The sequence below is a fragment of the Macaca thibetana genome, chromosome 11, assembly GCF_024542745.1.
Source record: "Macaca thibetana thibetana isolate TM-01 chromosome 11, ASM2454274v1, whole genome shotgun sequence".
Lineage (NCBI taxonomy): Eukaryota > Metazoa > Chordata > Mammalia > Primates > Cercopithecidae > Macaca > Macaca thibetana.
In genome coordinates, this window is record NC_065588.1 from 31,600,936 (window position 1) to 31,616,135 (window position 15,200).

The 15,200-nt window shown below is 42.0% G+C and overlaps 1 protein-coding gene across 7 annotated transcripts in view; it reads right to left on the bottom strand.

Moving 5' to 3' along the window:
* Positions 1-15,200, bottom strand: part of AMN1 (antagonist of mitotic exit network 1 homolog) — a 61,166-nt gene that overhangs the window by 4,599 nt on the left and 41,367 nt on the right. For all 7 annotated transcript variants that reach the window (XR_007717931.1, XM_050750316.1, XM_050750320.1 and 4 more), the window contains one exon: positions 14,193-14,304. Coding sequence is in view for 6 of the 7 variants with exons in the window: in XM_050750316.1 (XP_050606273.1) it covers positions 14,193-14,304 (112 nt within the window). In the remaining variant the exon portion in view is untranslated. The remainder of the gene's footprint in view (positions 1-14,192; positions 14,305-15,200) is intronic.

Consider the following 15,200-nt stretch of genomic DNA (forward strand, 5'->3'; position numbering starts at 1 on the left):
CTCCCAAAGTGCTGGGATTATAGGCGTGAGCCACCGTGCCCCGCCAGGATGTCCACTCTTGCCATTTCTATCCAACATTGTATCAGAGGTTCTAGTCATGGAAATTAGGCAAGAAAAAGAAAAGGCATTCAGGTTGGAAGAACTAAAACTATTTGTAGATGATGTTATATTGTGTATACAATATCCCAAGGAATTCACTAAAAAGATAGAATAAATGAGTTCAGCAAGGTACAAGAACAATATATAAAAATCAAATGTATTTCTGTATACCAACAATGAATAATCCAAAAATGAACTAGAAAATAATTCCATTTATGTTGCCATCAAAAATAATAGAGTACTTAGGAATAAATCGAATGAAAGTGAAAAACTTACACTCTGAAAACTATAGGCCATTATTGAAAGAAATTAAAGATCTAAATAAAAAAATCCAGACCAAAAGACTTAATATTATTAAGATAGCAATATTTCCCAAATTACCTACAGATTCAGTGAAATTCATATCAAAATACAAGCTGGCTTTTTATCGTTTGCAGAAATCAATAAGATGGGGCCTGGCAGGGTGGCTAACACCTGTAATCTCAGCACTTTGGGAGGCCAAGGCAGGCGGATTCCTTGAGCTCAGGAGTTTAAGACCAGCCTGGGCAACATGGTGAAGCCCCGTCTCTACTAAAAATACAAAAATTAGCCAGAAGTGGTAGTGCGCACCTGTTGTCCTAGCTACTTGGAGGACTAAGGTGGGAGAATCGCTTGAACCCTGGTGGTCAAGGCTGCAATGAGCTGAGATGGCATCACTGCACTCCAGCCTGGGTGACAGAGACCCTGTCTCAACAACAACAACAACAACAACAAAAAGAAATTGATAAGATGATTCTAATATTTGTATGAGAATTGGGGGGACCCAGAACAGTCAACAGAATTTTGAAAAAGAACAAAATTAGAGACTTAACACTTCCCAATTTCTTTCTTTTTTTTTGAGATGGAGTCTCACTCTGTCGCCAGGCTGGAGTGCAGTGGGCATGTTCTCGGCTCACTGCAACCTCCGCCTCCCAGGTTCAAGCGATTCTCCTGCCTCAGTCTCCCAAGTAGCTAGGACTACAAGTGCGTGCCACCATGCCCAGCTAATTTTTGTATTTTTAGAGACAGAGTTTCACCATGTTGGCCAGGATGGTTTCGATCTCTTGACCCCATGATCTGCCCGCCTTGGCCTCCCAAAGTGCTGGGATTACAGGTGTGAGCCACCGCACCCAGCCAACACTTCCCAATTTCATTTTAGCTGCTGTAGCTACAATAATTTTGGCATTTTTCCAAGTTGTGAATATGTTAGTTATCAAACGTTATATATAAATATTTGTCTTCTGTCTACATTTGTCACTCTTCTGTGGGAATTCACTATTGCACATTATAGGAAGATGCTTTTCCCTCCAATAGTAAGCGTGGAACATTTTTATGTAATTTAAAATTTTTGATGCTAGATGGCAGTATTATATTAGTCTCCTTAGGCAGCTTCTTCCTATGAAGATAGAGTATTTAGGACTGTGGGTTTAAATAAGAATATTCAATGCCTTTATTATGCTGCAGGGAAAAACTATGGGGTCGCTGAGTATTTCATAATCCCTTAGCAGAACATTTTATAGAAACACATACTCTCTTGGCCGGGCGCGGTGGCTCACGCCTGTAATCCTAGCACTTTGGGAGGCCGAGACGGGCAGATCACGAGGTCAGGAGATCAAGACCATCCTGGCTAACACGGTGAAACCTGTCTTTACTAAACATACAAAAAAAATTAGCCGGGCGTAGTGGTGGGCGCCTGTAGTCCCAGCTACTCGGGAGGCTGAGGCAGGAGAATGGCGTGAACCTGGGAGGCGGAGCTTGCAGTGAGCCGAGATTGTACCACTGCACTCCAGCCTAGGTGACTGAGACTCCGTCTCAAAAAAAAAAAAAAAAAAAAAAAAAAAAAAGAAAAGAAAAAAGAAACACGTACTCTCCAGACTGAAAAAGAGCTAACGGGTCATTTATGCTAATCACACGACTGATGCTTGATGTCACCTTCCTATTTGTTTCCCTATCCTAGTAACAGTTAAGCCAGTTTACACTAGAGGCTCAGGAAGGAATTATAGATTGTGGTTCAGATGACTTAGGTTTTACTTCCAGTTCTATCAACTATTTCTAAGATGTGGGGCAAGCCACTTAAATCAATTGTATCTCTGTTCCCTTATCTTTAAAATGAAGGAGTTGTATAGATGACCTTGTTGGGGCTCAGAAAAGGATTCCCCAAAGTATGGCACTTTGGCATGCTGAGTACTTTGAACTAAAGGACATTGGAAGGCCTCAGAATCCGCCTCAGAACCAAGGTCTGTGACCTTCTCCTGCCCTCCTATCTCCTACCCTTCATTCTCCCCAAGTGAGTCACAGAAACCAGGATTCCTCTTCCCCAAGGTGGGTCACAGAAACTAGAACTCTTTTCCCCAAAGGAAGACATAAAACCTACAAATCTTACTCTAAACTTCCCCAGCCTTTCTGCCCAGGAGCTGGCCATAAAGAAATTCTCTGACGTACCCCTGTCGGATAGGAGATCCTAAGGCCCTCATTCCAGAGTGGACCCCGCCCTATACCCTGGAAAAAGGAATGTCACACAGAAAGGCCAAGAAGAATCTGAACAAACAGGCCTTGCTGGGTTTCTCCACTCTGTTACTGTTAGCTCATTCTCTTCTCCAGTCACATCTCTACATGGCTGGCCATGCTTCATAAGCATAAAAACAAGCAGTTTTCCCTGGGTGTTTGGCTCTTCATTTCTGAAGTCTCCTATAATCTTTGACCAAATAAACCTGTTACGCCTTTCTCTTATTAACCTCACTTTTCTTATAGGACTGTCAGCCTTGATCCTTATGATGGGTGAGGAAAGGTACAGCGTTCTGCCTCCCAACCTCTAAGGAACTGTTGACCACCTCTGTAAAAATCTATGACAATATAGATGGAGAGCATTTTTTGAAAGATTCATGGTAGGAGCACTTGGAACACCAAGAAGAAGAAGAAACTATGGGAAATACAAACTTTTTTGTTGTTGTTGTTGAGACGGACTCTCGCTTTGTCACCCAGCCTGGGGTGCAATGGTGCCATCTCAGCTCACTGCAACTTCCATCTCCCAGATTCAAGTGATTCTTCTGCCTCAGCCTCCCAAGTAGCTGGGACTACAGGCGCCCGCCACCATGCCCGGCCAATTTTTGTATTTTTAGGAGAGACGGGGGTTTCACTATATTGGCCAGGCTGGTCTCAAACTCCTGACCTTGTGATCTGCCTGCCTCGGCCTTCCAAAGTGCTGGGATTACAGGCGTGAGCCACCGTGCCCAGCTGAGAAATACAAACTTTTAACAAAGTATTTTTTTCAAATGTTCAAGGAAAATGTAATTTAGACATTTTTATAGAACACACAGTGAAAAAAGTACGGCTGAACACATTTTTACAAATAATGATCAAAGTCCTAGTGTTTCATTACAGTGATCTGGCAAAAATAAACATGTCATGCAGGATTAGTAATGAATGAAATGAATGAATAACAAGGAAACAGAATAATATAGAATTAAGAAAAATATGAAATAAAAAAATGAGTTATCCTTTAAGCAAGGAATCAGCTTTAATTAAAGGGAAACCCTGACGCAAACCACTTGGGTCTTAAAATACTGTTTTGGCTGGGCATGGCAGCTCACGCCTGTAATCCCAGCACTTTGGGAGCCAAGGTGGGTGGATCGCTTGAGCCCAAGAATTCGAGACCAGTCTGACCAACATGGTGAAACGCTGTCTCTATTTATAAATAAATAAATAATAAAAATTTTAAATACTGTTTTGGCTCTTTGTGGCTAATCTTGACATCTATATTATCCAGAATCTACGTAAAGAACTTGCTGGCTGGGTGTGGTGGCTCACACCTGTAATCCCAGCACTTTGGGAGGCCGAGGCAGGTGGATAACCTGAGGTCAGGAGTTCAAGACCAGCCTGGCCAACATGGTGCAACCATATCTCTACTAAAAAAATACAAAAAAAATTAGCCAGGCGTGGTGGTGCACACCTTTAATCCCAGCTATTTGGGAGGCTGAGGTTGCAGTAATCTGAGATGGTGCCACTGCACTCCAGCCTGGGCGACAGAGTGAGACTCAGTCTCAAAAAAAAAGAACTGTCCTTTAAATCAGGTTGGAACAAATCCTAAGATTAAAATTCAAGTCAACTAAATGGAAAGCGGCAGATTTCCTGTTGGATTCTGTCCAGAGCTGCACGCCCCGGCCATAGCGAATAATAATTGAGGATTAAACGCCTGAACTATATTCATTTCCACCCCACACCTTCTCCCTATCTTTGCCTTTTTTTTTTCCCCTGTACTAATACCTCATTAAAGATGGCGCTCTTCCTGCTGCTTCTTCACTCACTTTTCCCACGCCCCCGGAAAATTGTTACTTAATAGCGCAAGCGCAACATGACTGCCGACCGGAGAAACCGAAACTAACCTGGCCACGCCCTTGGCAATGAGATCATTTCCGCCTTAGCCCAACCCCTTCCCTTCCAAGTGTATATAAGGCAGTGCATTACCGCCATTAAACGAGACTTGATCAGAGCACTGTCTTGTCTCCATTTCTCGTGTCTCTTGTTCCCCAAATTCCCACCCCCTCCTCCAGGGCCTGCTCTGACTATCCCGCGGGCCGGGATAGGATTCTCCTGCCTCTCAGGGTAAAACATAAGGACTGTCTAACTCCTTTATTGCTCTTCTAAAATCCTCCATGTCTTTGAATACTGTGAAACATGCTTAGATAATTATGAGAAAAGGCAATGCATGTCTGTTGCAGGAGATTAGCAAAGGTATGTAAGTTGAACTTACTGATAATCATTGAAGACCTAATGGAATTAAAATGCTTTGGTAAGTTTTAGGACGGGTGCAGTGGCTCACACCTGTAATCTCAGTACTTTGGGAGGCCGAGGTGGGCAGATCACCTGAGGTCAGGAGTTCAAGACTAGGCTGGCCAAAATGATGAAAGCCTGTCTCTACTAAAAATACAAAAAATTGGCCAGGCATGGTGGCACCCGCTTGTGATCCCAACTCGAGAGACTGAGACAGGAGAATTGCTTGAACCCGGGAGGCGGAGGTTGCAGTGAGCCAAGATCACGCCACTGCACTCCAGCCTGGGCAACAAAGAGCGAAACTCCTCTCAAAAAAAAAAAAAAAAATATTTAGTATTAAAAATTATTTTCACGCTGTTATAACAACTATAAAACTATATTTTTCTTTTTTTTTTTTTTGAGATGGAGTTTTGCTCTTTGTTGCCCAGGCTGGAGTGTAGTGGCACGATCTTGGCTCACTGCAACCTCCACCTCCCGGGTTCAAGTGATTCTTCTGTCTCAGCCTCCCGAGTAGCTGGGATTACAGGCGCCCGTCACCACGCCCGGCTAATTTCTGTATTTTTAGTAGAGATGGGGTTTCACCATGTTGGCCAGGCTGGTCTCAAACTCCTGAACTCAGGTGATCCACGTGCCTCGGCCCCCCCACAGTGCTGGGATTACAGGCATGAGCCACTGCACCCAGCCAAAGCCATAATTTTCATATTTCTAATAGCAGCTTAGTTTTTATCTCTTCAGCAGAAACCGACTCAGAGTACTTATAACAGTTTCAAGTCCTAATTCATAATGTGAAGTTATGTTTTAGTCTGACCAAGGTTAAGAAATTTTATAAATACTTAGAAACATAGTTGAGAAAACAGGTTAATTCAGGAGATCGGATGGGAAATTACAGTGAGCAGTGCTAATTTGGGAGTCACGTTGCTTTGAGGGTAACAAGATAATTGCACATGCATATGCAAGTATAGTAAGTACTTTCTATAGAATATAAATTTTATTGTCTTAAATACTCATATGCATATATAAGAGGAATCATGTTATATAAGGTGCCATGAAAGAAGAAAGGGCTTCCATGTATCAAACAAAAAACCCCCACAAACACAACCAGCATTTATCTTCCTTGGAAAAAGAAGAAATTAAAAATCAAATATAAGGTGAACATGTTAGCCCACTTTACTTCCATTCAATGATGTTAGCAAAAATATATCATTATAGAAGATTTAGGGGTACTGATGGTTAAGTGGGAAGACTAGAAATGATCTGGGTAGTTAAAATTTCTTCAACTTTTTTCTCTTTAAAGAAAGTTTATTAATAAAAGCCATTTTATATGAACTATTAAAAAAATTTTTTTTGGATGTGATGACTCAAGGTTGAATACATTGTATGAAGTCTTGCATTATTATTTTTATTTTATTTTATTTTATTTGAGATGGAGTTTTGCTCTTGTTGCTCAGGCTGCAGTATAGTGGCGTGATCTTGGCTTACTGCAACCTCTGCTTCCCGCATTCAAGCAATTCTCCTGTCTCACCCTCCCAAGTAGCTGGAATTACAGGCATACACCATCACGCCTGGCTAATTTTTGTATTTTCGGTGGAGACAGGGTTTCACCATGTTGGTCAGGCTGGTATCATAGTCCTGACCTCAGGTGATCCACCTGCCTCGGCCTCGCAAAGTTCTGGGATTACAGGCGTGAGCCACTGCACCCGGCCTCTTGCATTATTACTAATATTAGATCTCTCAATGTTATGATAATTGGCCATTATGCACAAGGCAAAGTCGAGATCCTTAAGAGTTAAGTGATTATTCGATGTTCTGGAGAGATGGTGGGGATGGGATCAGTGCTCGTTTTACTATATCTTAAGATTTTGGTTCTAGTCTTAGCACTATTATTATTTTATTAGACAGCGAGTCTCAGTTAATGTTGCGCAGGCTGGTTTCAAACTCCTGGGGCCTCAAGTGAGCCTCCCACCTCAGCCTCCCGAGTAGCTGGGATTATAGGTGTGCACCACCATGCCCAGCTAATTAAATAAAAATTTTTATAGAAGCAGGGTTTGGCTATGTTGCCCAGGCTGGTGTCAAACTCCTGCATTCAAGTGATCCACCCACCCTGGCCTCCCAAAGTGCTGGGATTACAGGCATGAGCCACCGCACCCTGCCACAAATAACATTTCAATATCTCACTTTCCTATTCTGTGAAGTCAGGGATCAGAAAAATAACAATAGGTTGGCTAGGTTAATCAAAAAAGTGTTCTGTGCTAGAAATTTGGAAATGCTTGGACAAATAAAGTTAAACAGTTTCTTAGGTATAGTATTTCTCAGAGTCTTTGACAAATTAACACTCATAATAGTGGCATGCTGCACTTCACAGACTTTTTGGACATATAAACACTTTTTGTTTTATGTTATGGCATACCATGTAACTGTAGTGAATCTGAAGGATTTCAGGGCAGAACAAGGAAAAAGATGTGACCACAAGGTGGCAGTGGGACACAACAAGCTCTTTTTGGACAGCGCTTTGACAGGTTTGTATGCCAGGAAGTCCCTCACAGCATGAGAGCTTCCAAAGGCAACAACAGTGTAGGGTGGCCACTACCCAGAAGGAGCAGGGTAAGAGCATTCCTGGAGAACTAGAGAGGGTGTATGTGTCATGATGTTGTTTAGCAGCAAGACTGGGGGTTCTCTAGGTTAGAGAGCTCCAAAGGGCAGCAGTGGGTTGGGGTCTTTTATAGCCCGGGGTTTTTATCTATGGATAGTAGATGTTGAGTGTAGTTTGCAGGGTATGTAAAGCAGGTGGGCTCTAGATGGCTAATAATTTGGTTATGTAGGCTATACTTAAACAATTGGATGTGTAAAAATTTGATTTGGTGCTGATGGGCTTTTGAGCTAACAGTTCTGGTTGCTGTGAAGAAGTAAACAACATGGGGCCCCAAAGGTCATTTTTAGATCATTTATGTAACAGTATCACCTAGTCCAGCATTTGCCAACTGTGATCTTCCAGATCAAAAATATTTTTATTCCAAATATTTTGAACTGCCATTTCAATGTCTACTTCTACCACTTCTGGCAACCACACAAAAATATAAGAAGTGATTTGAAAGGGGTATGCTATTCTTTTTTTTTTTTTTTTTTTTTTGAGACAAAGTCTCACCCTGTCACTCAGGCTGGAGTGCAGTGGCACAATCTTGGCTAACTGCAACCTCTGCCTCCCAGGCTCAAGTGATCCTCCTGCCTTAGCCACCAGAGTAGCTAGGATTACAGGCATGCGCCACCATGCCCAGCTAATTTCTGTATTTTTAGTAGAGACAGGGTTTCACCATATTGGCCAGGCTGGTCTCAAATTCCTAATCTCAAGTGATCTGCCTGCCTTGGCCTCCCAAAGTGTGGGACTACAGGCATGAGCTACCGCACCTAGCCAGAAAATGATATGCTATTCTTGTTGCAAATGCTGAAGGTGACTGATAATTTTTCTTTACCATAAAGCAGTGGTTCCCAAAGTGTAGTCTGCATATTCTATAGTCTGAGGCCCTTTCAGGGTTGTGAACTGAACTAGTTACTTTTTTCATGGAACACCATTTTCACTTTTTAAAAGAATGACTGATATGGTTTGCTGTGTCACCACCCAAATCTCATCTTGAATTGTAGCTCCCACAATTCCCATGTGTTGTGAGAGGGACCCAGTGGGAGGTAATTGAATCATGGGGGCAAGTCTTTCCTGTGCTGTTCTTATGATAATAAGTCTCATGAGATCTGACGGTTTTAAAAGGGGAAACCTGTTTCTCTTGGCTTTCATTCTCTCTTGTCTGCCGCCATGTAAGATGTGCCTTTCGCCTTTAGCCATGATTGTGAGGCTTCCCCAGCCACATGGAACTGTGAGACCATTCAACCTCTTTTTCTTTATAAGTTACCCAGTCTTGGGTATGTCTGTATCAGCAGTGAGAAAATGGACTGATACAATGACTACAGTGTAAGGTTATTCTTATTTGAGTACTTGACAGACTATTTCATGAAAATAGAAGAAATGAGGCTGTCATTTCTTTTTTTTTTTTTTTTTTTTTTTTTTTGAGATGGAGTCTCGCTCCGTTGCCCAGGCTGGAGTGCAGTGGCTCAATCTTGGCTCACTCCTAGCTCCGCCTCCTGGGTTCACACTATTCTCCTGCCTCAGCCTCCTGAGTAGCTGGGACAACAGGCGCCCACCACCACACCCAGCTAACTTTTTTATATTTTCAGTAGAGACGGGGGTTTCACTGTGTTAGCCAGGATGGTCTTGATCTTGATCTTGATCTCCTGACCTCATGATCCACCCTCCTCGGCTTCCCAAAGTGCTGGGATTACAGGCGTGAGCCACCACGCCCGGCCAAGGCTGTCATTTCAAAGAAAACAAATGACAGAAATTGTTGTCAGTGATAAAGCTTTGGCTTTCAAGTGAATTTTGGAAGCCTCATAGCTGCCACTGTGATCTTGAAAGCTATCCAGGACCTTTCTAATTGAAAGGTTCTAATGACATCAGTCATGATATTAACAATTGATTTTTGTTTTGGATAATAAAATGTGTCAATATTTAAAAGATCTGTATAACTCGGAGAACCAATATCTTCCAGACTGCCAGTGCATGATGTTACAAAATCATGCATTGGTAAAGATCAACTTAAAATTCAAAACAGATTAGTGGATCATAAACACAAATGTATGAAAAGTTCATTGATATGTTTTCAACTTCCACATTGCAACAACCCATAAGAAATTACCACTTGCTGAGTTTTGGGGTATCAAAGAAGAGTATCCACAATGATCTGAAAAGTGATGATCTGAATGAAAATATATCTCTTTTCTAGATAACAGATTTATGATTTTAAAAAAATGAATGTCTATTAAAAATTTATCTGTTTTAACACAAATTTTAATTGAACAAATATACATAAACAAAAACTCTTTGGGATCCTCAATGATTTTTTTTTTTTGAAACAGAGTCTCCCTCTGTCGCCCAGGCTGGAGTGCAGTGGCGTGATCTCAGCTCACTGCAAGCTCCGCCTCCCAAGTTCACACCATTCTCCTGCTTCAGCCTCCCGAGTAGCTGGGACTACAGATGCCCGCTACCATGCCCGGCTAATTTTTTTGTATTTTTAGTAGAGACGGGGTTTCACCAGTTAGCCAGGATGGTCTCGATCTCCTGACCTCGTGATCCGCCCGCCTCGGCCTCCCAAAGTGCTGGGATTACAGGCATGAGCCACTGCACCCCGCCTGGGACCCTCAATAAGTTTTAAGAACGTAAATGGGTCCTGGGGTATATTTGAAAAATACTACCAGAAAGTATTATTTCAATTACTGAAACCTACAAATGGTAAAGTGTTTTCTCATCACCAACATAAAAATATGAAGGTAAAACCAATAGAATTGCTCTGAAATATACAGGGAATACAAAATCTAAGATGCTTCTTTAGTGAGTTACATTTATATCATGTATCTTTTAGATTTTTATAAATTTTGTTTTCTCTCTCTATATGTATTTTTGAGATGGAGTCCCACTCTGTTGCCAGGCTGGAGTGCAGTAAGATGATCTTGGCTCACTGCAACCTCTGCCTTCCAGGTTCAAGCAATTCTCCTGCCTCAGCCTCCCAAGTAGCTGGGATTACATGCATCCAGCATCACACCCAGCTAATTTTTGTATTTTTAGTAGACACGGGGTTTCACCATGTTGGCCAAGCTGGTCTTGAACTCCTGACCTCAAGTGATCCGCCCACCTCAGCCTCCCAAATGTTGGGATTACAGGGGTGAGCCACTGTGCCTGGCCTATAATGGTATTTTAATTTGTATGTTGAACAAGGATTGCTCTTAAGGTACAACATCAACAGCAACTCTACTTTTGTCTCCCTTGGTCCCTCCAAAGCTATCCATTGAAGGATCATTCTTCCCCTGCTCTTTAATGAAAATTTAGTTAATACCATGACTTCAAGTTATTTCCACTATAGCATGCTTAACCAGCTGGGCACGGTGACTCACGCTTGTAATCCCAGCACTTTGGGAGACCAAGGTGGGCGGATCACCTGAGGTCAGGAGTTCAAGAACAGCCTGGCCAACATGGTGAAACATGATTTCTACTAAAAATACAAAAATTAGCATGGTGGGCATCTGTAATCCCAGCTACTTGGGGGGCTGAGGCAGAAGAATCACTTGAACCTGGGAGGCAGAGGTTGCAGTGAGTTGAGATTGCACCACTGCACTCCAGCCTGGGAAACAGAGCAAGACTCAGTCTCAAAAAAAAAAAAAAAAAAAAAAGAAAGAAAAAAAAAGGATGCTCAACCACATTTGTTTTCTGTTTTTTGTTTTTGGAAACGGAGTTTCACTCTTGTTGCCCATGCTGGAGTGCAATGACTCGATCTCAGCTTATTGCAATCATTTAGTGTGATTAAGCTCATTGCACTCATTAATCATTTAGTGTGATTAAGCTTTCCTGGTGTCTGTCCGGAATCAAACCAACTCGGCATTTATCTTTTTTTTTTTTTTTTTTTTTTTTTTTTTTTTTGAGACGGAGTCTCGCTCTGTCGCCCAGGCTGAAGTGCAGTGGCGCGATCTCGGCTCACTGCAAGCTCCGCCTCCCGGGTTCACGCCATTCTCCTGCCTCAGCCTCCCGAGTAGCTGGGACTACAGGCGCCCACAACCGCGCCCGGCTAATTTTTTTGTATTTTTAGTAGAGACGGGGTTTTACCGTGGTCTCGATCTCCTGACCTTGTGATCCGCCCGCCTCGGCCTCCCAAAGTGCTGGGATTACAGGCGTGAGCCACCGCGCCCGGCCTCGGCATTTATCTTAAATCCATGATCTGTTAACATATCTTTGGTTACTAGTGATCTCTATAATGACATAATTTATCTCAAAAGACTCCTTGGTTTGAAAATCTGATTAACCACTCCAGTATGTTTTCCAGACTTGAAAACTGGTATTTAGGCCGGGGATGGTGATTCACGCCTGTAATCCCAGCACTTTGGGAGACTGAGGCAGGTGGATCACCTGAGGTCAGGAGTTCAAGACCAGCCTGGCCAACATGGTGAAACCCTGTCTCTATTAAAAATACAAAAATTAGCTGGGCAGGGTGGTGCAAGCCTGTAATCCCAGCTACTTGGGAGGCTGAGGCAGGAGAAGCACTTGAACCCAGGAGGTGGAGGTTGCAGTGAGCCAAGATCGTGCCACTGCACTCCAGCCTGGGTGACAGAGTGAGATTCTGCCTCAAAAAAAGAAAAAAGAAAATTGGTATTTGTTGCTTCTCTCTACAGATGCTTCTCAATTTATGATGGGGTTACACCCTGATAAACTCATTATAAGTCGAAAATACACAAAGTCGAAAATGCGTTCAATATACCTAAATTACTGAACAGTATACCTTAGCCTAGCCTACATGCTCAGAACACTTAAATTAGCCTACAGGTGGGCACAATTATCTGACACAAAGCCTAGTTTTTAATAAAGTGTTGACTATCTCATGTAATCTATTGAATATTATACTGAAAGTGAAAAAAATGGTTGCCTAGATTCTTGAAGTATGGCTTCTACTAAATGCATATGGCTTCTGCACCATTGTAAAGTCAAAAAACTGCAAATTGATCATTTTAAGTCAGGGATCATCTGTGTGGTGACCGCCACCATGCCCAACCAATTAATTTTTAATAGCTTAAAAATAATCCACATGATATAAAATTCAAAAGATATAAAAGGGTATACAATGACATTTTTTTCCTACTCTTGTTCCTTTATGACTTTCTGTGGAGCTAACCCCAGTTAACAGTTTCTTGTTTTCTTTTTTCTTTATTTCTTTTTTTGACACAGGGTCTCACTCTGTTACCCAGACTGGAGTGCAGTGGGGGTGATCATGACTCACTGCAGCCTCGACATCCCAGGCTCAAGTGATCCACCCGCCTTAGCCTCCCACAGTGCTGGGATTACAGTTATAAGCCACCGCACCCAGCCACCAGTGTCCTTGCTGGCTCCAGTTTCGTAAGAAATGTCTTTGCATAAAGTAAGATCTAATCTTCACTACAGATGTCACTGATACCCAGATACAATCTATGGTTACAGCCTTGGTTAAGGCTGGAAACCTAAAAATAAAAGTAAGAAGTTGTCAAAGGGACTTCCTAAAAATAAAAGAGAAGTTGTCAAAGGAACTTCCAGGATAACTTAACCTACAGAATAATTGTTTAGACTGGTGGCTCACGCCTGTGATCCCAGCACTTTGGGAGGCTGAAGTGGGTGGATCATGAGGTCAGGAGCCTGGCCTGGCCAATATGGTGAAACCCCATCTCTACTAAAAATACAAAAATTACTTAGATGTGGTGACATGCGCCTGTAGTCCTAGCTACTTGAGAGGCTGAGGCAGGAGAATCACTTGAACCTGGAAGGCAGAGGCTGCAGTGAGCCAAGATTGCACCACTGCACTCCAGCCTGGGCAACAGAGCAAGACTGTCTCAAACTTCATGTTGGTCAGGCTAGTCTCAAACTCCCGGCCTCAGGTGATCCACCCGCCTTGGCCTCCCAAAGTACTGGGGTTATAGGCATGAGCCACCGTGCCCGGCTATTCTGATCCTAATGTCTGCAGTTTGATAATAGTTAACGAGTCATTTAGTGTATTTGATAGATGTAATATAAACTTGAAATTTTCTTATTGTTTACATAAAGCATCATGTTCAATATCATGAACACAATCACTGCTGCCATCATAATCCTCTTCATAGCTAACATTTATTGAGCACTGGCCACCACCTTCATTTATCGTTATCATGACTAACATTTATTGAGCTCTTACTATGTGCAAGGCCATCATATAAAGAATTGTCAGAGGCTGGGCACAGCAGCTCATGTCTATAATCCTAGCACTCTGGGAGGCCGAGACAGGTGGATTGCCTGAGCTCAGGAGTTCGAGACCAGTGTGGGCAACACGGGGAAATCCCGTCTCTGCTAAAACACAAAAAAAATTAGCCTGGCGTGGTGGCCTGTGCCTGTAGTCCCAGCTACTTAGGAGGCTGAGGCAGGAGAATTGCTTGAACCCAGGAGGTGGAGGTTGCAGTGAGCTGAGATTGCGCCACTGCACTCCAGCTTGGGTGACAGAGCGAGACTCTTTTTCCCAAAAAATAAAAAATAAAAAACAAACAAAAAAAAGAATTGTCAGATAATCATGACATAGTATTTATGAGGTAGGTACTCTCATTATGCCTGTTTTACAGATGAGGAAACTGAATAATGAAATGGGTTAAGTAATGTACTCAAGGTCACACAGTTAGTAAAAGATGAAGCCAGGATTTGAACCCAAGCAGTCTAACGCACTCACCTGTTATCAAGGGGCATCCATGGAAGAGTAATATACGTATCTGAGGACAGTAAGTAAGGACAGCTTCTACAGCCCCATCAGTCAGATTTACACAATGTCCCATATGAATCTCCTATGCAAAAATAAAATAAAGTCAAATGAAGACAAAGATCTATAATAACAGTACGAACAATTTTGAGAAACATTCTGATACAGAAAGAACCAGGTATCTACTTGCAAGAAAAAGTATATAGAAAAGACCAATGTAAGTCTGAAGTAATTTGGATGGAGCAGCTTAAAAAGTTAAATGCTCAACCATTTTATAAAGTAATGTGTAATATCTATTAAAGCTGAAGACGAGTATGCCCCAGAACCCAGCAATTCCAATCGTTGATATATATTATAGAGAATCTCTTCTACGTGTGCACAAGGAAACAATTTATAAATACGCCTTTTGTAGTATTACTTGTAATAGTAAAAAAAGTGGAGAATGGGAAAATCAATGCTTTATGAATAGAATAAGGGAAAACAGCTAAAATGAAAAATATCTACTTGTATTAATAGACATAAATCTCAAACATGTTAGTTCAGACCCTCTGGCAAACAGTATGGTAGTATCTTATAAAAATACTGTATTTAAAAAAACATGTATTTGCTATATGACCCAGCAATTTCACTCATAGGCATTTACCCAAGAAAAATGAAAACATATGTCTCCACAGAGGTTTGTATGCAAATGTCTGTAGCAGTATTCCTAACAGTCCAAAACTGGCAACAACCCAAATGTCCATCAAATGATAAAATTATTTTTTAATTTTTAAGAAATTTCCATAGGTTTTTGGGGGAACAGATGGTATTTGGTTACGTAAGTTCTTTAATGGTCATTTGTGAGATTTTGGTGCACGCATCAACCAAACAGTATACACAGAACCCGATTTTTAGTCTTTTACCCCTCACCTCCTTCCCACCCTTTCCCCGAGTCCCCAAAGTCCATTGTGTCATTCTTATGCCTTTGCATCCTCACAGTTT